At 44.2% G+C, this 26,855-nt stretch overlaps 1 protein-coding gene across 1 annotated transcript in view; it reads left to right on the top strand.

Annotated features, from left to right (window-relative positions):
* The window catches only part of PTPRJ (protein tyrosine phosphatase receptor type J), a 161,246-nt gene that overhangs the window by 104,175 nt on the left and 30,216 nt on the right, over window positions 1-26,855 (top strand). Inside the window, exons 2-8 of the mRNA XM_087422935.1 lie at window positions 7,782-7,800; window positions 8,914-9,144; window positions 11,099-11,374; window positions 13,719-13,970; window positions 15,340-15,564; window positions 18,652-18,918; window positions 21,998-22,255. Coding sequence (XP_087279061.1) covers window positions 7,782-7,800; window positions 8,914-9,144; window positions 11,099-11,374; window positions 13,719-13,970; window positions 15,340-15,564; window positions 18,652-18,918; window positions 21,998-22,255 — 1,528 coding nt within the window. The remainder of the gene's footprint in view (window positions 1-7,781; window positions 7,801-8,913; window positions 9,145-11,098; window positions 11,375-13,718; window positions 13,971-15,339; window positions 15,565-18,651; window positions 18,919-21,997; window positions 22,256-26,855) is intronic.

The raw sequence follows: 26,855 nt of genomic DNA, 5'->3' as shown, positions 1-26,855 counted from the left end.
TGGAACCACCTCAAGTGCCCTCGGATCTTGGGCACCTCGCCCAGGGCCTGGCGCAGTGCGGGGCTGCAGGAAAAGGGCTGGACTGAAAGGGGCTCAGAGCCTGGAGAGCCCCTGGGAGCTGGAGTGGTCGCAGAAAGCCATCAAGTGAGCTGAAGGGTGGCAGTTTGGGAGGTTCGGTGAGGCAGGAAGAGGGCTGTTAGGCTGGGAATATAGGAACCTTGTTTTGTTTGAGAACTCAGACACGGGATCTGTACTGCATATGTCCTTCCGCTGTTTTATACTTGATGAACGCCATGGCTTGGTGAGACCCTCAAGTCCCAGTGCTCACAAGCATCAGGGACGTTGGACCTAAACCTCTTGATCACTGTGCTGGGCTGCAGCTACCAGATTCACAGGCTCTCAGTGGTGATGTGACGTGGATCTTGCGTGTACCCCTGCAGACCCCTGCCCACCCGTCTCCACCCTGCTCTGCCCACCAGGAGGAGGCTGACCTTTATGGTCTACGCCAGGGGGTGCCGTTGACCTCTGGCTTCCCGTTGGGCCGGCCAAGAGGAAGCCCCAGAGGGAGATGGGGGAGATGCAGTCCCTCAGCCTGTTTCCTTGTCTTTCCACTGCTGCTGCCTCAGGATTCTTGCCCGTCCCTTCTTGGTTTCCCTTAACCCCACCCACACCCGTGTAAACAGACCCTTTTCAACTCCCCTCAGTTACCTTGTTTGGGTGTGTCATCTGTCCCTGCCAGGATCCCGATGAATACTAGCATGTTTTAGAAAGAGCAGTCTAGGGCTGGCCCCGTGGCTTAGCGGTTAAGTGCACGCGCTCCGCTGCTGGCAGCCCGGGTTCGGATCCCGGGCGCGCACCACTTCTCCGGAACATGCTGGGGCCGCATCCCACATACAGCAACTGGAAGGATGTGCAGCTATGACATAAACTATATACTGGGGCTTTGGAGGGAAAAAATAAATAAATAAAATCTTTAAAAAAAAAAAAAAAGAAAGAGCAGTCTAGCAGTTCTGTTTATCTTCCACTGTGCATCGAAGGGAGAGACGAGAAGAGAGGCGGCCGGGTGTGTGGATGAAGGCACAGGGCCTGGCTCTCACCTTTGGTGGTCACAAAGGGCCTCACTTCAGGTCTTGGCCTTTTATATTCTAAATGAGGAATTCTAGCTGGAGTCACAGCGATGCTCTGACAGGACTGAAACAAAAATATACTGCAGCAGATAGAACCCTGCTCTGGCGCTTCTTAATTTCTCTTGTGTGAGTGCTGAGAGCTTCAAAAAATAAAAATGCAAATGGCTTGAATCTTTCTCAGCCTTAGAATGAGGCTGTTTCTGTTATTTAGGGCTGGGGATTGTGAGGACTTGGTTTACGGTGGCCACAGGCCGGAAGTGGGAAGTCAGCAGGTGTGTTGGACAAGGGAGCATCTTTAGGACGTGGCCATTGAGTGTGCCCATGAGGGATGAAGGGGGAGAGGAGTCAGAGGTTATGCCGAAGTTTGTAGACTGGGAGACGGGTTTAATGGGGCAGTCACAGAGGGACTTGGAGAGCCGGAAAGAGACTGTTTGCGAGTCTGTTTTGGTGTGTATGGAGGAGTAGTGTTTACATGTAGAGGAGTTGGGGAAAATTTAGAAGCTTTAGGTAAATGTGGCTAGTGAGATTCCTGTGACTTAGGTGTTGAGGAGGAAAAATCCATTGTTCAGAGTGGACCACTGGTGTAATGGCTGCAGCTTTGGCCAAATTGGGATGGCATGGAGGGCAGTGTTAACAGTTTTGTTTTCTCTGGGGCCCGGAGGAGGATCCTTGTGAGTGGAGCCACACTTTCAGGACTGATGGTGGTTCCCAAAGAGGGGGAGAGAGAATTTTGCTCATCAGCGTAATTAGAGGAGGTTGTGAAATGGGAACACATCTCTAGGGGAGGGGAATGATGAACAAGGCTGGAAGTCTCAACAGCGAGGAGCAGACGACGAGGGAGAGGACTCTACAGTGCAGTGTTGGGTGTTGTTGGGCACAGTTAATGCCCAGCCATCTGGTGGACCGATGGGTCTCTACTGCACCTGGGGTATCTAGGTAACCGGAAGTCCTTGGTAGAACTGAGGACAGTGTCATACTCTTTCTGCGTATGTCAGTGCGCCTTCCTCCTAAGTCAGTGAGCTTCATCTCTCATCTCAGTGTTTGCTCCTTTGTGCATCTCTGGCGGCCTGCAGAAGCCTTGGGTCATCTGTGTGGTGACCCTGCAGGGGAGTAATGAGAAGGAGGGTGAGCTATGAGTACTCCATCCAGGTCTGCATCTCAGGAGAGAAGGGGTTGGGGAAGCTTGGTTAGAGTGGTTGAGGTCAAGGTAGAGGTCAAGGTAGAGGTCCTGGGTTCTGGTTTTGGTGCTTCCTCCCTGGCTGTGTGTCCTTGGGTAAGCCACTTACTGTCTCTGGGCCTCAGTGCCCAATCATGTAACTGAGTGGTTGCTCAATTATCTAAATACTTTGGAGAGTATGAGTTTCAGATTGCCCATTGGTTTTGTTGGTAGGATCTGAGCCTTGGTGTTGTCATCCATATAATGGGGATAGAAGTATCTCACAGAGTTGCTGTGAAGATTTAAAGATGATGATGATAGCAATAGCAGCTAAATAGATGATTTAGTTTCATCCTCACTACAACAAGGCGGGTATGATTACCATCCCTGTTTAGAGATGTAGACACTGAGGGACAGAGAGGTTAAGCTACCTGCCCAAAGTCACACAGCCCGTAAGTGGTGGCACTGAATGGTTGCCTCCAGGTGATCTGAATCCAGATCCCATGCTTCTCTGACTGTCCAAATCCACTTTTCAAAACATCTTTATTTATCACCCCCCGGGCCATAGTGCTCCTTCAGGAAGCTTCCTTTCCCTCTGCCTTCCCAGTGGCTGATCTTGATTATCAAGTCACCCACCTATACTATCTTTGTTTAAAAAATTGAGGTGAAATTCACATAACACAAAATTAACCATTTTAGAGTGTCCAGTTCAGTGACATTTAGTACATTCACAATGTTGTGCAACCACCACCTCTATCTAGTTTCACATTTTTCATTACCCAAAAGGAAACCCAGGACCTGTTAGCAATCACTCTCCTTTTCCCCTTCTTCTGGCCCCTGGCAACTACTAGTTTGCTTTCTGTTTCTACGGATTTCCCTGTTCTGGACATTTCATATAAATGGAATCACACTATGTGGGCTTCTGTGTTTGGCTTCTTTCATTGAACTTAATGTTTTTGAGGTTCATCCATGTTGTAGCAGGTATCAACATTTCATTCCTTTTTATGGCTGAATAGTATTCCATTGTATGGATATACCACATTTTGTTCCGTTTATCTGCTGGTGGACAATTAGATTGTTTCTACCTTTGGACTATTGTGACTAGTACTGCTATGACACCCACTGTCTTTTATGCAAACACTGTGCCCTGAGTCAGTTTGGGTCCAAAGGTTGTGGCTTCTGGTGTCCCCTGAGTCCTAGCCACAGGATGGGCTCATTCATAACCCTCTTATTGCTGACTCTGCTGAAGCCAGGAGGGAAAAGGCTGGGAGCCTCAGACAGAGAAGGGAACAGACCTTGGAACCTGATGTGACCCTGGCACTGGGCTTGGCTCTGCATCCTTTATCTGGTTTAATTTCTGCCCAGGGGAAAGTAGAGAGTGGAAAGGGCAGGTTTGATCTCCAGCCTGAAGCACCTCTTTTCATCTCTCTTTCCTGTGCCTGGGCCACGTTCATTCTAGCCAGGAAACTCCTTAGCTCTGTGACCTCACGTGGTGTACTCTGACCCTCAGTATCCTCTTCTGTAAAATGGGGATGATAATTCCTATTTTACAGGGTTGTTGTGAGGATTAAATGAGATGGGGCCTGTGGAATGCTTGCTTCTTTCCCTACCAGGATGTGGAGCCACTGGGTTAGGGACCAGTTGTGGAAGGGCACGTACAAGCAGGACAGTTTCTGTGGAATCCTTCTGGATAAACAACCTCCAGTGCCTTTTTGAGTCCTCTTAGAAGGGGAAGGAGCTGAGGTTATTCTCGTCATCATGTTTAGCTGTCACTGCTGGAAAGTTGTCCCCAACTTCCTTTTTCTGCAGTTAGTTAACTTCAGTGCTCGGTGTATGACTCTGTGGAAACTGGTTTCCTCCCGTTTCACCCCCACGCACCACTAGGCTTTGAGCTGACTTTAGAAAGATGAGCTTTTTGTTGATTGTATCCTTTTAAAAAGTACTTATGAAGGGTCCCCCATGCTAGGTATCCTGGGGGATGTCATTTGCGAGGGTCTTCTTTCCTGTGGTCAGTGGAAGAGTTTGGGGGCCTGGCAGACCGGAACTTGCATCCTGGCTCTACTTCTCACGGACCAGCTCAGTGACCCTGGGCGACAGATTGTTGGCCTTTCCCTTTGTTTATCTGTAAAAATGAGGGTTAATCTGAAAATTACTTACTTTGCTTTGCTGTTGTTATTGTATCAACTAGTGTTCTCCTGGTTGTAAATAATAGACAACCCACAAAAATAGCTAAATAATAAGAGATGTTGCATCTCCCCAGGCAAGAAGTCTGGAGGTGGAAAGGGTCTAGGATTGGTCGATTTAGCAGCTCGAGGGTCCAGTTGTTTTCCCTCTTTCTCCTCATCACCCGTCCTCAGCAGGTGGGTGGTTTCTTCCCTCCTTGTGCTAAGCATTGGCGACAAGCAGTTGTGCCTCCTTGTCACACAGTGGCTGCAGCAGCTCCAGGCATCATGGGCAGACCCAATGAAATCCATCAAAGCAGGATGGTATTTCCTCCCATGCTTTCCTTTTATTAGTGAGGGAGCTCTTCCCCAGGAGTCCCCTTGCAAACTTCTCTTAGGTCTCCTTGTTTCATGTCTTAGTCTGGGTCCTTTAGGCCGCTTGGATCCTGAGGCAAGGATTAGTGTTGATGCTTTATTTGGAAAATCAGGCCCAGGGAGGTCACGATCAGAGAGAGAACGAACAGGGAGGCCAGGAATCACGTGAAGCCGTGTGATGCGGTGTGTTATCATGCTGCCTATTGTTTCACGATGAGCCTCAAGGAGACCCAGGCTGGTGTGTTCACATGGCGCGTAGAAACGGTACCCGGATTTGTCAAAGAACACTTTTACATTGCTTGCTGGATTTTTTGGAGGGTAGAGAGAAGAAAGGATAATATCTTTTGAAATTAATATTTAAACCTTCCCTAAGTCCTAGTACCTTTCTTGCCAGTTGCTTTACATTGGGAGGTAGCGTGACTGGTGGTTAAGAACATAGATTCTAGAATCAGATTGCCTGGGTTCAAATCCAGGCCCTGCAGCTCACCAGCCCACGAGGGACCTGTGCCTACCTTGTGGGCACAGGTCTCCAAACATCCTTGTTTGGAGGATGAAGTGAGTTAATATCTGAAAGCACTTGGAACAGTGCCTGGCACAGTCAGCGCCCTGTGCGTATCAGGTCAAATGCATCAAGAACACAGAGTCAGAGCTATGATTTCAATCTCTGGAAACTTGCCTTTTTCGCCAGGACGATGATCCTTGCGCTTTGATCTCTAGAACTCAGCGCTCTTTGGCACATTGTCCCATGTCATGACCATCAGCCCGTCAGTGTCTAGTGAGTGCAGGACTGTAAAGGATGCAGGCTGAAGTGCACTCACGCCCTTTGCCTCCATGGATGCCCTTCTCTGACTTCACGCAGTGAATGGTGCCTCCCCAGGGGCACCCTCCATCTGTCCTCCTGCGGTTGGGTTCACCTGCCTTTCTTCCTCAGCCGTGAGCCCCCCGTGTCATGGAGGCCGTCTGCTTTAGCCCAGTGCTTGGCACAGGCAGGTGATCGAGAATTGCTTGTTGAATGAATGTCAGCGCTTTCTCCTTTGAATGACTTATTCACAGACATGTCATTTCCTTTACTTTCCTGTAAACAATTTGAGGGCGGGACCCAGACCTTTAATGTTTTTAGGTGATATCTGGATGGATGGAGGACTGAATGGACTCCAGTTGAGGATACAACACGTAGATGCACTTACAAAGAGATAATAACGTCGCCAGGGGCTCGGACCTGCCATCCTAGAGTCACTAGGTTGTGTAGTTTAACGTTATCCAACTACTGGGCCAAAAAAATGATTTGCTGCCCTGAGCTACTTGCCTAGCAACCAACTCCTTGGTTGTCTCTCTCTCTCGTGGTCCATCCTGGACTATGTGGATTGACGCGTAGTGTAGATTGAGGGGCGTTGAGGAGGCAGGAAGATGAGCTGAGAACGTTTAGGCCTGGGATGATGAGGGCTCGCGGGTAGAGTGGGGTGCTGGGGATGGAAAGTTTGAGAGTGGGGGGTGGGTAGGGAAGGGGAATCAACAGGGCTTGGCCCCCCAGGCTTTCAGGGAGTGAGGAGAAAGGAAGAGCCCTGGATTCCTTTGAGGGCTGGTGCCTGGCCGCTGGGAGGCGGGATGGGGAACAGACCTTTCCTTCTGTCTACCAGACGCACGAGAGAAGAGATGTCGTCCTTGTCTTCTCTACTTGATAAGTGCAAATGGCTGGAGAAGTAGAAGGAATACCGGGCTGGATAATCAGCCTCCAAGTGTCTTTCCTTCAGTGGCATTTATTGACTGCCTGCTGTGTGCACCATTCTAGGCGTGGGGCACAGACGAGGTTTCTGTTCTCGTGGAGCATACATTTTGGTTGGAGGAGACTGACGATAGTTGAGGAAAATCCCTAGGAGAAAGCACACCAGTGATGTGATGGAGAGTGAGGGGCGCTCATTTCCATTGGTTGGTTGGCGAAGGACTCGCTGAAGAAGTGGCATTTTAGGCCATGCCATGGAAGGTCTGGGGCGGAGTGTTTTTGAGGAAGGAAAGAAATGTGTCAAGGCTCGAAGGGGGAAACCAGCTTCAAGAACATTGTGAAGGGCGCGAGGAGGCAATGAGGTCAGAGGGGCCACAGAGGCTGTGGTTAAGAGTTTGAATTTTATTCTAAGTGTGATGGGAAGTTGGAGGACATTTTTTCCACTAGAATCCCTTTTGATTTTTGTCCTCTTCATGAGGACCATACTTTGAAAAATACCATTAACTAAAAAGGTGTGTTTACTAAACAATAGAACACACAACCTTGGATTATTTTAGGTTTTTAAAGTATGAGGAAATAATTTATGGATCACGACGAATATCTCTGAGGACCCCAGGGATCTAAAGATGACAGATGTCAACTAAACAATCTTTAAGGTCCCTCTGTTTCAAACATTCATTCTTCCCAAAGCTGCATACCATACGATTGAAAAAAAAGATTACTGCCACCTACTGATAGAAGGAAGAAGATGCCTTTTTGCACAATGAAAATCCCAAACCCAGTGGATTTCTTCCGTGACACATCTGGCTTGACACTCTGCAGTCGCGACCTGAAGATGGCTCTGGGCAAGGGGTGTCATGGTCCTGCTTTCCTTTCTTTCTGGCCCAGAGAATCTCAACTCTATTTGTGTCTTTTGGCCTCAGTTTACGATGCACTGGCAGGAGGGAGTGACCTGGGGAGCTGCCCCAGTGTTGGACGTATCTGTGGGGAAAAACAGTGGGTAGTCAACAGCCTGTCGACCTCCATATAACCTAGTTAATCCATTGTTTGTAATTGACCCGCGGTTACACTGAGTTCCCCTAGTCAACGTCCCCACCCCCGGATCCCGGCCAGCAGGCCTTTGCTTAATGTGCTTCCTAACACCCCACCCCCGTTATTAAATTCTCAACTGCTTTATTTCTGATTTGCATTTTCCATGGCTGAATGAATCTGCTGACTTCCGTTTTCTTTTTCTGTTACAGATTGTGTGCGCAGGTGACTGTAAGTACCACTTCCCTCTCCTCTCTTATGTTGTTCGCTACCGCCCCCCCATGGACACAGCAACACTAACAGCCATGTGGAAATCAGAAAATGCTAATTTCTGAAATCCCGCTTAGTTTCCAATTTTTCTTTGGAAGTGGAGTGAGGGTGAAAACAGCAAGTGAAAGAAAGAACTTGATCAATTGTGCAACCCTGACAAATAAAAAATTTATATTTTCTGTGATTTTAATTTTCCAACCTATATCCATGAGTGACTTAAAAAAAAAAAAACTTGGTTGAAACTCTATGCAGTGTGATTTATATTTATTTTATGTGCCATTATTCTCTAAGTATTTTCTTGGGTTGATATATTGCCCCATGATTTTTAAAATGGTGTACGGGGTTTGTATAACCTTTGGAAAACCAGGCGTAGCCTCCTGTGTATTATTTTGGTTGAGTCCCAGTTGCTAGCTAGTGCTGGTCCATTGAATTCCTCCCTGGTCTAAAGTAAAATGGGGGGAAAAAAGGATATGGTAATAAGTTTTTAATGAAGGTAAATATATGCAGTTGAAAGCATCGTTTATTCTGGGATAATGTCCGTACTAATTTTTTTGGTCATAATTCGTTTCTATAAGAAATAAAGATAATAGTATTTGATAGTTTTTTTTTTTAATGTACCTTTTGGAAAAAATAAAAATTGCTAGCTTTTGTCTGTCCTTAAAATTTGGGGACTTTTTTTTTTTTCTGATTGGTAAAATCCCAAAGTCTGTGAACCACAGAGATAAAATAATTAGGATGTTCTCCCAGTGTCATATAAAGGGGGCAGATCTTGCTGAAACCTTCTAATAAAGCAAATCTCGGTTAATAACAGTCATTATGCAAAGCCTGTGCAAACAATGGGGAGAGTTCTGTAACTGCTTTTTCTTTCTTGTTAATCAGTTTGGTAAATAAACTGCTGGGTACCTTGTGCAAGCTTGAATCACTGGTGCCAAAGAAGAAAACACCTATGCACAGAGTTGAGAAGGGAAGATGAAGGAACCATTTAAAATTATAATAAAAAACTTGTTGCATAGCCAACATATGGTGGCAGGTGCCTTTTTATTAGTTTGCGTGTTTTTCTTTCCTGTGTTCTAGGCCCCAACTGTGATCTGGTTACAGTCATGTCTACAGCCACCAATATTAATATTAGTGAGGCCCCAGGAAACTTTTCAGTAGTAAATGTGACTGGTTTGGATGGCCAGATTCAGTGGCGTTCCCAAGGAGACGGTGACGGGAAGACTTCATTTGAGGGGCCGGTTTCTGGGACCAAATATCTTATCAGATTTTCAAATGGCTCTATTACCTGCTGCCGACACGTGCCAACAGGTGAGTGAGACTTGTCTTTTGGGATGGATCGCAGTGTATTTGCGATCACTTGATCTGAGCTTCAACAGTAAAAAGCCACTACTTCTTGTATCTCTCTTCTCTCCATTCTTGCCCTGTTGCCTGGCATGAGGGGTGTCCTGGCTCCTCTGACAGCTGCTCTAACACTTGTCTTTCTGCCTCCTCTTTGAGCACTCCTGGAGTGCTGTGGCACTGAAGAGCACAGACTCAGAAGCAGAGACCCAGGTTTGCTTCCTGGGTCTGTCAGTTTCTAGCTGTGTGGCCCTGGGCAAGTCATTGGTCCTCTTAGACCTCAGTTTCTTCATCTTTATTTAAAAAAAAAAATACATACATACGTACGCACACACGTATTTTAAAAGCATATTTTTAAATGTGTTTTATTTTCTGAACTGTTGAAACTTAAGAACTTGCTTTTCCAAAACCTTCCCAGAATCCCTGTGTGAATCAACAAACTTTAGTTCTCAACACGTTTCTCCTTCTTTAAAATGGTGCCATAGCCTTCCTCATGAAGTTGTTGTGAAGCATAAATGAGAAAATGTAGGCACAGCACGTGGTACTGGGTTTGGGTCATGATCAGGCTTAAAACAGGGCTGCTGCTGTTCTAGCTGTCTCCACCACCGTAAGCGTGGTTATTGCTTTGTTAATATCCTCTCACCATCGTCAGCATTGATTGTAAGTGGCACCACAGTAATAACCTGCCAGAAATGCTTCTCTGACACTGTGAACTTATCACTTTATAAAGAAGCTCAAGTCTGGAGGGCCTTCCTGGCATGAAATTTATTGAATTATGGGCCACAAGATTCTTCCCTGTCTGTTCCTTTTTCCTCTGTCTTGTTTCCTCTCCTGCCCTTTTTCATTGATTGGGTAAATGTTTGCATCTCCCAGATGCAGGTAAGGCACACTCTCCGTGCTGTCATTTGAAGGTCATGTGCATGCTGAGGTGGTGTTACCTGTACCGTCTTTACTCTGCTGGGGCCAATCCCTAGGTCCTCGAGAAGAAGGGCCTTACTCCCTGTGCTTACTCCTTTATTGCTAGTTGTTACTCCTCGATCTTGAGTGTAATTAGGATGCATCTTTTTGAAGTTATAGTTACTGTTAATAACCATAGTGGCTTCCGTTGTTTTAAGATCGTGTACATTTACCATTTGACAGATGATGAAAGTGAGGTTCAGAGAGCTGAGATGACTTTGAGTAAAATCACGTGGCTGATGACTAGCAGGATTGACTCTGAACCCAGATTTTTTTTAATGTCCAAATCCAATGACCTTGTTTACCGTATCATGCCTTAAAAATAATCCTTTGTGTTTAATATAGCATATTAGAGGTGTCCACAGAGGAACCTGAGACTGAGAGGTTTTAAGGGACTAATTCCAGGCCACATAGCTAAGGGGCAGAGCAGGTCCTTATGTCCGGGTCTGGATTCTGGGACCAGTCTTTCCTCCTTATGCTATTCTTTATGCTATGCTATTCTCTTTATGCTGCCATCTCTATGCTGGAAATCTATGGAAATGCCTCGTGATATCAAGGTTTGGCAAAAATGTTATCACATGCTTCTGCACCATGTAACACCTCTCCACATGCAGCATTTTCTGAGAATCAGGAGATAGACTCATTTTGCATCTTAGGTCTCTTTTTCTATCAGCTTCTATCAGATTTAACCCATGCTCAAGTCACAGCCAACATAGCCAACCTTTATCATTTTTCTCTCTGTTTTAAAGCCTTTTGTTTCACTAACGCACATGCATAAATGTGTGGATATGTGTTTAAAGGTATTTTGTTGGAAGGAAGTCCAGGAGGCAAATAAAGGGAAATGAAATTCTCTGATTGCAAATTTCACTTCTGGAAAGTAGACAGAGCAGTTCTTATTCTTACATTTCTTTTTTAAATATAATTTTTACTTCTCTTTCTTTTTCTTTTGGAAACAATATTAAAATAGAATCCAGTACTGTGTTTTCCACTGAAGCTGTTTCCATCAGTCCGACCAGTGTGACCTTAACACGGGAAAACGATGACATAGCTGCTTCTAACAACAGTGAGCCACCTCCAACGATGAGGAGTGAGATGGAAAATGTTGCATCGACGATCCCTGTTGCAAATCCAACAAGAAATGACATCACAGGTTTAAGTCCAACAGCTTCATATCCACCCTCCACCACTTCAGGAGTGTTTGACAAGACTAGCAGACGTCCGGTGGACATAAATGTTACAACAGGTGAGAGGAACAGCTTCCAGGAATGATCATGAACCATTCCTTTTCATCCTGTATCCTAGGACCTTGTCCATTCCAGTTGCCTGTTGGAAAGAGATCAATTTTCATTAACTATGGAAGAGGAGAAAAGATTCTGTGTTGTTTCAAGCCCAGAAGTTCAGTTGGCTGGATCATTCAGTATTAATGTTTTATCTGTTTGGGGATGTTTTAACTACTTCCAACTGTCTTGTTTAAAAAATCTTTTGTTATTATTGGTTAATACTTTTCTGCTAAGACTTGGGAGCAGAGACCCCATTAGGAATGTGTCTTGATGGTGTCAGAAATTACTAGGCTTCTTTTAAGCTCCCCAGGAAAGTTGATGCTGTGTTTATATTCCTAGGAGTTTCTGTTGGGCGTGAAAGTTTGGTATACTTTATAGAGGAATGTGTGTTTCAAATGCAATAAGAGCCCAGTGACATTTGATTAAGCTTAGATTTTTATTTAGCTTAGATATCAATACCCTGAGTCACCTGTTATAGCTGCAAATTTAGCTCTTTTTTTTTTTTAAGCTGAAGAGAACCAAAAATATAAAAAAGAGATGAGAAGCTCTTTTTAAGCTGAAAAGAACCAAAAGTTTAAAATAGAGATCCTCTGTTGGTTTTCTTATCTGGGCATGTGATCTCATTGGCTGGTGAAGGCCATAGAAGCCTGACCTATTGGAGCCCATGGCTTGAAGGGACCGCCTGGCTCAGCACCTTTTGCACATGGAGCAGGCAAAACTAAACCAGTGGTTTTCAACATTTTTTTTTTTTTTTGCCAGAAAACTATTTATTTAAACAAAATCTTGCCCAGAAGCCCAATAAGTAAAAGGAACTGGAGAGAGCAGGGAGCTATAGGGATGGGGTGTCACAGGTACCTTCAAAAAACTCCTGAGCTCCTCAGAGCACAATTTTAGAGAAAAATAAAACCCCACAATAAAGGTTTGCTGTATTATATTGTGAAAGAGAGTAGAAAAGAAGAAGAGGGCAGAGAGAAGATAGAAGAGTGTTAAGGAGGAAAAAGAAGATAGAATTTAGATATAGTGATGGGTACAAGGCGATACAGAATTGGTGACTGTTCTGGACTATTCGGGAAGCACCAACCCGGGATCAGAGTATCCCTTCTCCATCTTAAAGCCCCTGAGGACAAGGCTGTGTTCATCAGCTACTGTTTATGGAGCATGAACTATGTACTTAGCTGTCCCAATACATTATTTTGTCCCCACGTCAATCCTGAAGGCTACGGTGGAAGAAACTAATGCTGAGAAGTTGTTTCTTCTGAGGTCCCAGAGTTATTGAACATCAAGTGGTGGGAACCCAGGGAACCTGATTCCCAACCACTATAGTATAGTGATATTTATAACAGTTGCCCAGAGTCATTGAGCTGGCTAGTTTATTGGTGTTACATTTCTTTAAAACAACAACAAAAAAGACACATGGGTGACCCAATTTAGAAATCTTTGCATCAGAAACATTTGCTGTGAAGAATGGAATCATGGAGTAGATCAACTCACTTCAGAGCTGCACGGTGCCTTCCAGTCGCCTAGGCCAGTATCTTCGAGTTCAGCAACCTGCAGACCTCGGGCAGAGTTTTTGCTCTATCTGCACCGCTACCTGGGCTTCTGTACACTTAAACCTGGAGCCCTGGGTTCTAGTTTCTTCGATGCCACCAGTAGTGTGCGTTCTTGAGCAAGTCACTCCGCCTCTCTGTATCTCCATGTTCTCATCTCAAGAATGGACAGAGTGGATGTCCTTTTGGCTGAAATGATTTGACTTATGTCACTGACAGCCAAACAAGGTGATGGAAGGAACAGTGGGGGATAGTATGGGGAGATAGATGGGAAGGTAGATGGGAAGACTTCTGAAAAATCCCCTGGGGTTGGAACACAGGGATGAGCTTCTTAGTTGAAATATGTTGGTGCTATGAAATGATATTATTTGTAGTATCTTGAATCGAGACCTTTAGATGTAGCAAACAGCCACTCTATTTGATGTTTTGTTCCTGATTTCTAAAACAAATATAATTAAATGCTGCTGCTTGTAAGTGACAATTTAGAAGACTGTCAAATCACTATTGGAGTTAACTGTGTCGGATAACAGTACAGATCCTAAAAAATTTTGGCTTTAAGGTTTATTCTTTCTCCTCCTTTCTGCATAATGATATATTGTTTTTTTCCTGCTCTGAAATGCTGGCATTGCACTGGACTCTGGATATAAAGGAAGTATTTTTAGTGGGTCACGTTGAAACATCAATGACCCCAGTCATTCTTAATGCAAGGTGACTGCAAATATCTTGTCCTATCACTGCATATTGTGTGTTTTTAAAATAGAGCCCAGTCCGGTTTCTGCGGTTCGCTTTGCCTTGGTGGGTGTGACGGAAGTCTCTCTTACCTGGAGGAGTGGTAATGACACTGCTACCTGCCGGATGCTCCTTGAAGTCCTTGGAAGCCCTGAGGAGATGACTCAAAACCTAGCAGTCAATATTTCAGACCTGAAGCCGGGGAATCAATACAAGGTCACCCTGTATTTTTCAGAACCAAATGAGACACAGAGAGACCCCCTGGTTACAGAAGTTTGCTTAGGTGAGTTGCAGAAGAGTGCTTCTCCTCTGCCTTGTGGTTTTGACTTTCAGTAACTTAATCATTTAAAAAAAATATTGTGCTTATATATGTATAGTTTGAGACTTTATAGAGGGTTTGTAGTTTGACTCCACACCTGTTTGAGGAAGGAGAGGGAAATGTGCTTATTTTATGGGTCAGCACAGTGGGGTTCAGACTGGCAGTGGGGGTTGAAACTTTTTGGAGCCTGGCATCCAGGGAAGTAGCTGGCCCCTTTAGCTTTTTAAAAATTTCTGTCGAACAAATAACAGATGGGTTAACCCAAGTAGGGCCATTAGGGGAACTTACCACATCCGTTGAGAAAAGGGATGCTTTGCAGACAAATCTAGCAAACATCTTCTGTGGTGACAGTGGGGCAGTCATTTGCAGATTTCATAGCATTTTTAGAGGTAACCCTGTGGATTGAGAGGAACAAGTACTTAATCCCCATTTTACACATAAATACAGAACTACAAAGTGAGTGTTAAGATTCTTTTTTTTTTTTTTTAATTTTATTTATTTATTTATTTATTTTTTCCCCCAAAGCCCCAGTAGATAGTTGTATGTCATAGTGGCACATCCTTCTAGTTGCTGTATGTGGGACGCAGCCTCAGCATGGCTGGAGAAGCAGTGCGTCGGTGCGCACCCGGGATCCGAACCCGGGCCACCAGTAGCGGAGCGCGAGCACTTAACCACTAAGCCACGAGGCCGGCCCGTGAGCATTAAGATTCTTGATCGCCAGTGACAGAAACCAGAATTTAAATAACTTTGACTGAAAGAGCAGCTTATTGGCTCATGTATATTTCCTTGCTTTGGCTTGCAAGGCCTTGAAGAAAGAGACGAGGTGACTCTCATCTCTTCGTCTTGCTTCTTTCTTTTTATCAGCTTTGTTCTCAGAGTGGCTCCCTCCACACAACTCAAGGAGAAGTGGCCACCAGCAGTTCCCCTGTTTCACCCCCTATCAACAGGGGTGTGGTCCAGGGGAAAAATTCCTTGAGTTGGCTCTGATTAGCCAAGTTTGAATCATGTGGCTGTCCCTGGAGGACCACATTTGGTGTTGAGTGGGAGAAGATGATTTCCCGAAAGAAGGGGGAGAGATTACAAGTAGCTGAATTTGAAAGAGAAGCACAAATATCTGTTGTGCTACCTGGAATAAAAGTACAAAGTGCAATGATTCAAGAGGATGTATCTCTGTTTGGGGAGGAGGAGGAGGAAGGGAACAGATATTTGTGGAGTCCAACTGTGGGTACTGTCTTACGTGTCATCTTAATGGAGAGGAGGGCAGGGGTGCTGAGATAAGACAGGGATGTCCTTCTGTTGCAGTTAATGTCTTTGGCTTTTGTGTTTGAAACAGGTACCAACAACACAGACAGCTTGCCCCACCCACCTGAGAACTCCACTGCCCCGGTGATCAAACATTGCCTGGAACCAGCAGACCGATCCTCTGACCATCGTCTGACCCGAGGCACGCAAGTCCTGCTTTTGGGATTAAAGCCTGACACACAGTACAAGGCCACTGTTTATTCTCGAGCAACAGATGGCACAGAAGGAAAGCCCCGGACCATCGAGTTCAATACAAGTATGTTGAATTTTGTAAAATGGCTTCAGCCAGAGTTTTCTAGCACAAAGATTTGTCTTCTGTGATTCTAGCTCTGAGGTTATCTCTTGCTTCGTAGGTAGTTTTGTTGTCAGAGGGAGTTGCCTGGAAGAGATTTGGGACAGAGTAGATCCAGTAAGTTTCTTCTCAACTATGTAGCCAAGACACTTCTTTCCTTCAGCTCAGTAAACATATTGAGCAGCTACTCTGTGCAGATGCTAGGCGCTGCCTCATGTCTTTCTTTCGTATCTCTGCATACTAGCCAATGAGACAATACAATTATAAGCCAGTGTGTCATATTTTTCTCTTATAAATAGAAATTCATTTTGTCAATGTTGGTTAAGTGTTTTCCCCTGGAGATAAGAAAATGAGTTTTCTTTTTTGGCCTGACGTTGGAATGCATACTGATTTTTCTATGGAAACTTGTTGACGTGCACGTTGCTGCTTTCTACCTATAATTTATTAGCATGCCCACTCTGTAAATTGACCAATATTTGGAGGCTTTTTGGGTTGGTACTGATGAGGGTATGAAGAAATGCACAGTTCCTACTCTCAGAGAATTTCGGTGTAGATGGGGGATCGAGACAGACATACGTGGACAAATACATGCTCAGCTCTGAGGGTTCAGGAACAAACGCTACGTCATCGTAGCCCTTAAGGGCTTGGTTGCAGGCAGCACGAACTGACTCTGCTTATCTTATCCAAAAATATCTCTATTGGGAAAGGCTGTCATAGAAGTACAGAACAGAGGGAGTGGGGGCTGGAGGACCAAGGACAGAAACCTGACTAGCCTCCAGGAAACTCTGGAGGGCTGGACCACCCTGGACCTGGCGACACTCCCTCAGGATTCAAAGTCCCGAGACGGAGAGGGTGTCACATACCTGCTTTCTGGATGGCTGTGCTGGGGTAGGAAGCCCCTGTCCCCTCAGCTTCTATACGAGTGACAAGCACTTCCTCCCACCAACGGGGATTGGGGTGCTATTCAGAAGAGGGGGTTGGGAGCTGCACAGGTCATACATGGCCACTGCCCCCTGCAGCTGCTCACTAAGTGCTGTGGGCATTGGAGGGTGAGAGCAGGATCTTCACATCAAATCCCCAGGGAAGGCCTCTTCTACAGGCAGGATTTGAACTTGCTTTGAAGGGAGGGTAGGATCTGGATAAATGGAGAGGAGGAGGAGGACACGTCAGTTGAGGAAACATGAGTGAATGTGTAGATGACGGACACCGATGTATGAAGGTAGAGACGCATTGGGATTCGGTGATGTCTCAAGGACCCTGATAATTCCAGAGAGGTTGATTAATTCCTAGGGAGAGATTGTATGTGTGTTTAGAGCATAATCTCTCTCTCTTTTGGAGAGTAGGGGGCATGCTGTAGACTACTTGGAGGCAATAACCCCCCAGGCTGTATTACTTGCACAGGGCTAGAAAATTTGGGCAAGAAACCTGTCACAAGTCATGTCTGAAAGGAATTGTTGCTTTTGCTGGTATCCACGTTGGAGGAGGGTCCACTTGTGTCCTCCTTCCTTCTTTCCTCTTCCACTGGTGATGCTAGTGTGTGCATGGGGGAGGGGAGGATACAGCTGTAGGAAAGGCCTCTTGGCCTCTTGGAGCCCTCAGTGACCCAGCAGGTAGGCAAGTGGGAGGCCCGTGGGTGAAGAGGGCTTGGTGTCTAGAGAGTGGGTAAGTTTCAAGGAGGAGGAGGAGGCAGAGGAGGAGGAAGGGGCTCCTTCAGGCCTGCCATAGTGGGGGGCTGTCCTACACAGATGCTTGTGCAGGAGGGTGAATGGGGCTGAAATCTAGCCTGTGGGCCCCTCACCAGGCCATGCACCCCAGGGCTGGGTCCTTCCAGAGGAGGGGCCCTTTGCCTGATTTGCTAAAATGGGTCCTGTGGATTAGTATGGGCCTTGGGTTCCCTGCTTTTTAAAGCAACTTAAGCAAAACTGAAGTAATAGTCATTGCATCTTAGGCTCTTGGTCCTATGCATAGACACACAGCCTGGTTTGTGTTAAACTGTCTTAGTGCTTGATAATAATTATAGTAGTCTTAACCTTTTCTATATGGTGTGTGTGTGTGTGTGTATGTGTATGTGGGTGTTTATACATATACATGCACACATAGTGCACATGTATTCACACACACATACATATACATGCGTGTATCATATTAGGAATTTTTTGAGTGACTAGTTAGGTGGGATGGGGTTAAGGAAACCATCTGGGGACGTTGAGACGCCTGAGACTAGTCATGGTAGAAAACCACCTCTAAGGTTGAAGAGCAAGGGGGAGGTGCTGGTGTTTCTGGAGCCCAGTGAGGGCTGGGGCAGTGGAGGATGCATCCGTGCCAGAACAGGCAGCCCAGAGAGGAGGCAGTGGGAGAAAGACTCCACTGCTGTTTCCTTCAGCCCCCAGCAGCCTGCCCACATTGCCTATTGGCAGAACCTGATCCCAGGCCATCTGGCGGGGTCCTCCCTTGCCCCATGATGCAGTGTGCAGGGGTCAGCCTCTGGGGGCACAGAGCAGGCAGGAGAAGGACAGAGGACGGATTGTGAGAGTGTGGGGTGGGCAAGTGGTGAAGAACTAGCACTCTTGTGTTATCTTTACTTGAGGTTAGGATTGTTATCCTGATTTTAGAGATGAGGAAACTGAGCTCAAGTGATTTTCTTAAGATCCACCTGGCTATTAGAGCAGAGCTAACCTTGGAACCCAGACCTGCCTCATGCTAAAGTCTGTGATCTTTGACCACAAGGCATGGCATGTGAAGAGTCGGAGTTGTTCTTTGAGGAGTCCATCATCTCTCTAAAAGTCAACTCACAAGATGAACAAAGAGTAACTCTGTGGTTGCAATTGGCTAGGTTGTTTCTTCACCTAAGATGATGCCTGCCTGACTTTTGCTGGGACCCCCCATACATTTGCGTATGTTGTGGTTGTGGTTAAACGGAGCAGAATAGAAGGGAACGATCGCCAAGAGTGTTTCTTAGATTTGATGACATGTCCTGGTGACAGCTTGTCTCTCTCTCCCTCTCTGGCTTGGCCATTCAGGTGTTTGTTAACTCCTCTTGTGTGTTCACAGACTCCAGTCAGGTTTTTGACATCAAAGTTGTGAACATCAGTGCCACAAGCATGACCTTGACCTGGAAAATCAATGATAATAAGTCATCCTCTGTCTATACCTACGAGATAGAAGTTGCTACAGAGACCAGTTCCCTCAATCTCACCGTCAATGAGACTCGTGCCCTCATCGCTCCACTCAGCTCGCGTACCTTATACAACATCACGGTGCGTCCTTTCCTTGACAACGGTTCCAAAGGCATGCCGGGCTTTCTCCAAGTGTACACCCGTGAGTTCACTCTTTGCTTTGCCAACCTTTCTTCCCCGCCTGCCATGCGCCAGGCCCAGATACAATAAAAGCTCTGTTCCTGCCCTCAAGGGAAGCACAGCTCAGTGTGTGGGCCCACAGGGACTCTTACCTCCTTCGGGATGTGCGATGTAATAACATGATCATCAGTTGACCCTACCTACGTGCTGAGCATCATGTGACTTACTCTCCTTTCGGCATCTCATTTAATGTTCACAAATCTGTGACATGGTTGCCATTAGCCTTATTTCATGGATGAGGAAGCCAGGGCTGAGAGAGGTGCTGTAGGCTGGTGTCACACCTGGTAAGTGACAGAGGTGGGATTAGACAGCTGCACTGTCTTGACTCCAGCCTGTGCTTGTAGCAACCATTCTAGTGTGGTAGAGACCTAGAGCAAATTGATACATGGAGACAAAAAGGACCTGGATACTCACGTCCCTTTGTCCTTGGGATGCTGACATTATAATGTCTCATCCTTTCTCTGCTTAACTGTCCCTTAAAGATACGATGATAGGCAGCAAATGAAAGGCTTTTTATTCCAAAGAAGGTCCAATAATTTCAAATAAAACAATAATGGTGTATTACTAGTATAACGTATAACAGTATTGGTATCACACTGTGCCAGGAGCTTTACGTGGATTGCAGTGGTCTTCGTGGTAGGCGTTAGGATCCACTGTTTTACAGATGAGAAAACTACAGCCCAGTACAGCTGAATAATTTGTCCAAGACCACAGAGCCTAGCAAGTGGCGGAACAGGGACTTGAACCCAGGGATGCCTGTCTCTGGACCCAGGGCTCGTCCCACGAGAATGCTTTACTCGAGTGTCTGTTGCTTCCCAGGAAGCGCACCTTAGGCATTCTTACAAAAGTCTTCTGAACTGGCTCTTTGGGGTAAATGGAATCTGTTTTCACTTCTTCACTTTTTACTTTTTTTACTGTTTAATCTCTCTATTAGTTAGGATTAGTTTTGGCTGTGAGTAACAAAAAACTCACCAAGTATTGGCTTAAATAAGACAGAAGTTTAATTCTCTCTAATGGTAAAAGAAGCCCTCTGCTAGGCAGGATGGGATAGTAGACTGTCAGGGCTCAGTTGCAGGAAACAGAAACCGAGAGCTGTTTTAAGCTGAGAGGGATTTAGTCTGGGAATTGAGGGTTTAGAGAATCATTGGAAGGGCTGTGTATTAGTTTGCCAGGGCTGCCATAACAAGTACCACAGACTGGGGGCTTAAACAATAGCAGTTTATTCTCTCACAGTTCTGGAGGTGAGACGTCTGAGATCAAGGTGACGCAGGGTTGGTTTCTTCTGAGGCCTCTCTCCTCGGCTTGTGGATCGCTGTTTCTCCCTGTGTCTTCACGTGGTTGTCCTTTGGTCTGTGAATGTCTGTGTCCTAATCTCTTCTTCTTATAAGGACACCAGTCAGATTGGATTAGGGCCCACCTTGATGACCTCATTTTACCTTAATTACCTCTTTAAAGACCCTATCCTCAAATACAGTCAAATTCTGAGGTACTGGGGTTAGGTACCTCAAAATATGAATTTTGAGGGGACACAATTCAACTCATAACAACTGGAGAGCAGGCTTTAGGCTGGGACCCAGAAATGACTCCCAAACTAAGGGTACAGAATCCCCCATCTGGGGAGTCACCAGCTTTGTCACAGTCAGCAGCCCTGGCTGTGGGTGCTGGCTCCAGGAATCTGTGTTCTGAGCTGCAGTCCTGGGATCAGCAAGCTGCAGCTACCATCACAGGCGCAATCTTGGTTCTAGAGCTAGGCAGCCTGAGTTCCAGTCATTGTATCCACATTCCAGCTACAAGAAGGAGGAAGGGCAGAAGGTAGTGCTCCATGCTTTAAGGATACTTCCTAGAAGTCATACACTACCTCTGCTCACATGCCATTGGCTAGAACTTAGTCACATGGCTAATCTAGCTGCAAGAGATGCTGGGAAATGTAGTCTTTATTCCCAACAGCCTTGTACACAGCTAAAAATCTGGGGGTGTATGACTAAAGAAAAAGAGGGAGGGAATGGATTTTGGGGGTCAACAGCAGCCTCTGCTACTCCTCCCTAAAAGGAGGCTCTGGGAAATGTAGTAATATATTTAAGATAAAGCAGCCAGCAGCAGCCAGTCCTACTCCAGGGTCTGAGCCCTTGCCCATGGGGTTCCCACCTCCTCTCGTTTCTGTGAATGATTCTGTACAACCTAAGCGCGCAGTTTCTGCACTCTTGTGGCCAAATGTCCTCTCAATGGCCAGAAATACCAGTTTCTGAGGGTCTCATGTTGTAGGTTATAACACAAAGAAGACAGAAAGAGAGATCAGGTGACCCAAGTGTGCATTTAATCTCAGTGTAAATATTTTGTGAGATTCAGTCACCTTTGTTTTCTGGAGAAAGAGATTCTTTTTTTTTTTTCCGATTTTTTTTTTATTGATGTTTTAATGGTTTTTAACATTGTGAAATTTTGGGTTGTATGTTTTTGTTTGTCCATCACCATATATATGTCTCCCTTCACACCTTGTGCCCACCCCCCACCCCCCAACCCCCACCCCCCACCCCCACTGCCCCTGGTAACCACAGTACAGTTTTCTCTGTCCATGTGTTGGTTTATATTCCACATATGAGTGAGATCATACAGTGTTTGTCTTTCTCTTTCTGGCTTATTTCACTTAACATAATACCCTCCAGCCCCATCCATGTTTTTGCAAATGGGACGATTTTGTCTTTTTTTATGGCTGAGTAGTATTCCCTTGTGTATATATACCACATTTTCTTAATCCAATCATCAGTTGAGGGACACTTAGGTTGCTTCCACTTCTTGGCTATAGTGAATAATGCTGCAATGAACAGGGGTGCATAAGCCTCTTTGGATTGTTGATTCAGGTTCGTTGGATAGATTCCCAGTAGTGGGATGGCTGGGTCATAGGGCATCTCTATTTTTAATTCTTTGAGGAATCTCCATACCGTTTTCCATAGAGGCTGGACCAGTTTGCATTCCCACCAGCTGTGTATGAGGTTTCCTGTTGGAGAAAGAGATTCTTAATCTGATTGTTTACTTTCTTCCCTCAGCCCCTGGTCCAGTTTCCGACTTTCGAGTGATGAATGTCAGCTCCAGGGAAATTGGCTTAGCTTGGAGCAGCAATGACTCAGATTCCTTTAAGATACTTACCACATGGGATGGAGCTGGAACACCTCAGGTGCAAACAACAACTGAGCAAAGTATCATCATTCGTGGTTTATACCCTGGAACCAACTACAGCTTTGAAATAGTTCCACAAGGACCAAATGGGACTGAAGGGGATTCCCAGAGAGTTTACAGTAGAACTGGTAAGCAAATAGGGTAAGCAGATAGGATGTTTCTTAAAGGAAATCAGTATAATTTATAAATGTCAGGTTTTCCAAATATTGCTTTTTTAAAATAATTATCTAAGAAAAATCTTTAAAAGAAGTTATGACAGTAATGTATATTTATTATATAAAATAAGACAAGCAAAAAGAAAAAAAAATCACATGTAAACCATCAACCAGAGATAATGACTGATAACTTATGGTGTCTGATGTTTTACAATTTTAAGATATATACAGATATATATATATTTTATTTTATTTTATTTACAAACGTTGAATTCATCCTATACATGTGGTTTTATAATCTGCTTTTTTCCACTTACCAATTTATTATGAATATTCTTCCCTGTCAATATAAGTCTGTCTACAGGATAATTTTAATACCTGCCTGCCATTTGATTGTCTAAATCAGGGGTCAACAGATAATAATGGCTCATGGGCCAAGTCTGACCCACTGCCTGTTTTTTTTTTAATTGTTTTATTGAGGTCATAATGGTTTATAACATTGTGTAATTTCAGGTGTACATTATTGTTTATCAGTTTCTGTATAGACTGCGTCATGCTCACCACCAATAGTATAATTTTTATCTGTCACCATACATATGTGCCCCTTTACCCCTTTTATCCAACTCCCTTCCCCTCTGGTAACTGCTAATCTGTTCTCTTTATCCATGTGTTTGTTTATCTTCCACATATGAGTGAAATCATGTGGTGTTTGTCTTTCTCTGTCTGGCTTATTTCACTTAACTTCATACCCTCAAGGTCTATCCATGTTGTTGCACATGGGACAATTTTGTCTTTGTTATGGCTGAGTAGTATTCCACTGTGTGTGTGTGTGTGTGTGTGTGTGTGTGTGTGTGTATGTATATATACATACACCACATCTTCTTTATCCATTCTTCAGTTGATGGGTACTTGGGTTGCTTCCATGTCTTGGCTATTGTGACTAATGCTGCGATGAACATAGGGGTGCTTAAATCTCTTTGAATTGTTGATTTCAAGTTCTTTGGATAAATACCCAGTAGTGGGGTAGCTGGATTGTATAGTATTTCTATTTTTAATTTTTTGAGAAATTTCCATACTGTTTTCCATACTGGCTGTACCAGTTTGCATTCCCACCAGCACCCACTGCCTGTTTTTGTAAATAATGTTTTATTGGAACACGACCATGTTTACTTGTTCATATGCTGTCTATGGCTTCTTTTGTGCTAGAAATGAGTAGTTGCAACAGAGAAATATGGCCTACAAAGCCTAAAATATTCATTCTGTGGCCCTATAGAAAAAGATTGCTGACCCCTGGGCTAGATCAGTGGTTTCAAAGTGTGATCCAGGGATCTCTGGGAGTCCCCTAGATTCTTTCAAGGGGTCTGCGAGGTATTATTGTCATAATAATACTAAACTATTATTGGCTTTTTCACTCTCATTCTCTCCTGATGGGTGTACAGTGGAGTTTTCCAGATGCTATAGCACGTGGGGTGACACCACCACTCTGACGGCTAATGAAATATATGCTTGTGTATTCTTATGTTTTAAAAATTTCCTCATTTTTCATTTCTAATACAGTAAATATAACCTACATAAGCAAAAATTCTATGAGATCCTTAATAATTTTTAAGAGGGTAAAGGGGTCCTGAGACCCAAAAGTTTAAGAACTGTTGGTCTAGATGTATGTAAATTATTTAACTATTCCCCTGTTGTTGGACAGGTAGATTATTTATAATCTTTCAAAAACAATATTGTGATGCAATAGTTTTCTTAGTTCTGTAAGGCCAATTGATATTGACAAAAGTATTTAGCGAAAACAATTTAATGTTCCTTATTGTTTTCAAAATTTGAAATACAATGTTTTTGAAAACTTGGAAAACATACAATATTCCTTGATCTTTGATTGCAAGAGAATTGAAATCCTTTATACAGAGAGGAAGAATAAAGAAGTGAGATGATTCCTTGAGCTGCACATGAAATCAGTTGGGCTTTTGAGATTCTCCTTGTGTAGGTTTCTTCAACTCTGTTGGTTGGGTTAAGCATTGATAGTCACTTGAAAGATCTGCTTCCAGAAAAAGGGAATTGCTAAAATGCATCCCTCAGATGAAATGCAGTAATTCCTTTTCAAGTCTGAATTTTAGATTAGACTGTTAAGACAGGGTCTTAATAGCAACATATATTTCTTCTTTCTTTTTGAGAATGTTGATAATGGTAAGAGGATCCTCACTGTGGGGGACTCTTGATGGTGTGTGACTTGCTAATGCCCAGAACTTAATGTAGTAATGATATAATATATTGGGGATCTATAAAGTGCTGGGCTCTCATCCTGTATTTTAAAATTTTTAACACAACTTCATGAGCTAGGTACTCTTCTCATCTCTATTTTGCAGAGTATTTTGGGAGTTTTTTGAGGTTAAGTAACCGGCCCAGGTGGTGAACGGGCCTCTGTCTGACTTTGAAGACTGAGGTCTTAACCACAGGGTGGGCTGATACTTTGATATGGTGCAGCTGCAAAGTAATTGAAGACCATTCATGAGGAGAAGGCGTCTCTTGTTCTATAGCCTGTAATTGGGTCCCATTGAATGGAAGTCAAGAAGAGTTGTAATAAGCCACCAGCCTCTTAGGGAATAGCATTCAATTACTGAAGAAAGTTCATTATTATTAGGGAAATCAGTGTAATAGCATTAAAGGCAAGTTTGAAAAAGGGAGACAGATACCGTATGACCGAGAAATTCCACTCCTACATATGTATATTTCCAAAAGAATTGAAAACCAGGACTCGAACAGGTATCTGTACATCAGTGTTCATAGTAGCATTATTCACAATAGCTAAAAGGTGGAAGCAACCGAATGTCCATCAATAGATGGATGGAGAGACAAATGTGGTATATCAATACAATGGAATATTATGCAGCCATAAAAAGGAATGGAATTCTGATAACGTGCTACAATATGATGGGCCTTGAAAACATTATGCTGAGTGAAATAAGCCAGACACAGAAAGACAAATATCGTATGACTCCACTTATGCGAGGTACCTAGAATAGGCAAATTCATAGAGTCAGAAGGTAGAATAGAGATTACCAGGGGCTGGGGGAGGGAGAATAGGGAGTTGTTTAATGGGAACAAAATTTATGTTGGAGATGATGAAATGTTTTGGGTATAGATAATGGTGATGGTAACACAACATTGTGAGTGTACTTAACGCCACTGAATTTTACACTTACAAATGGTTAAAATGATAAATATTGTATATATTTTACCACCGTAAAAGGGAAGGGAAACCAAAATAACTTCACTCTTTCAACCCAAATGACTTCCTTTTCTGTGTCCACAGTCATATGTTTTATTTTATTTATTTATTTATTTATTTTGTGAGGAAGACTGGCCCTGGGCTAACATCTGTGCCCACCTTCCTCTACTTTATGTGGGATGCCACCACAGCACGGCTCGACAAGCGGTGTGTCTGTCTGTGCCCGGGATCCGAACTTGCAAACCCTGGGCTGCTGAAGCAGAGCGCGCGAACTTAACTGCTATGCCACCTCACTGGCCCCTACAGTCATACGTTTTGTTTACATCATTGTAATCATTATACAAATAATTGTATTTTGCATTTGAACTTTTTTTACTTAGTGTATACTATATCTTCCCTCCCCTAGTTAGTATGGTCTTCCTGTTTTTAGTGGCTGCAGAATATTTCATCATGGAGCCAGATCACGGTTTACACAGCCCTTCTTTTTTTATGGAATATTTGGGTTATTTCTAGTTTTTTGTGTGTTTATAGAAAAATGACTGCCTTTCACAGTCTTTTGTCTATGGAATCCCTTTGACATCAGCAATCTGGTGGTAGGGAAAGAAGACTCTCAAAGCTACCTCCCTTTAAGGAGAACTCCCTTTAAAAAAAGTTAATTTTGGAGTAGAAAGTACATGCATGTGGAACAAAATTAAAAACAAATATGAAAGATTTTACAGTGAAAATGTTTCCCTCTTTTATCCCCCGGTCACCCAGTTCCTCTCACTGGAGGTGACCTTGGTTACTGGGTCAAGAGAGAAAAGTTTGGAAAGCAAGGGCAGAAGAGAGACCCTGCTTATGTAGTTATTTCTGGGCCTTGATCATGCATTTATATTGCAACTGGCTCGATGTTTAGAGGAGAGATGATCCGAGGACAGACCCCAGAGCACTCAGGGGTGACTTCTCTCCTGACTCCCGGCTCTGGGGGTGGAGGGCATGTGTCTTTTTTCCCTCCTCACCCACCCCCCAGCCTCAAATGCTCCCACTTAGTAAATGTCAACTCCCCATTTCAGTTTTTCTCTTCAGTATGCCTGATTATGTTACAGGAAGATGTTTTCTTTTGAGGAAACGTTGATTAAAAGCAAGCAAACAACTTACTGAGATATAATGTACATACTGAAAAACACACACATCCTAAGTGCATAGTTGGTTAATTTTCACGAACTGAACCCATCCAGTCACCAACATGAGTGTTGATCTGAGATCAAGAAACTGAACATGATTTCCACTCCAGAAAACCCTCACAGGGGGCATTTTCATGACAAAAGCAAAAAACCAGAGAACTGGCATGATGAACTGGTA

Source organism: Ceratotherium simum, chromosome 34, assembly GCF_057802395.1.
Source record: "Ceratotherium simum simum isolate JZ-2026a chromosome 34, ASM5780239v1, whole genome shotgun sequence".
NCBI classification, from domain to species: domain Eukaryota; kingdom Metazoa; phylum Chordata; class Mammalia; order Perissodactyla; family Rhinocerotidae; genus Ceratotherium; species Ceratotherium simum.
Note: the sequence above shows the minus strand (reverse complement) of the source record. Positions and strands in the feature narration are given on the sequence as shown.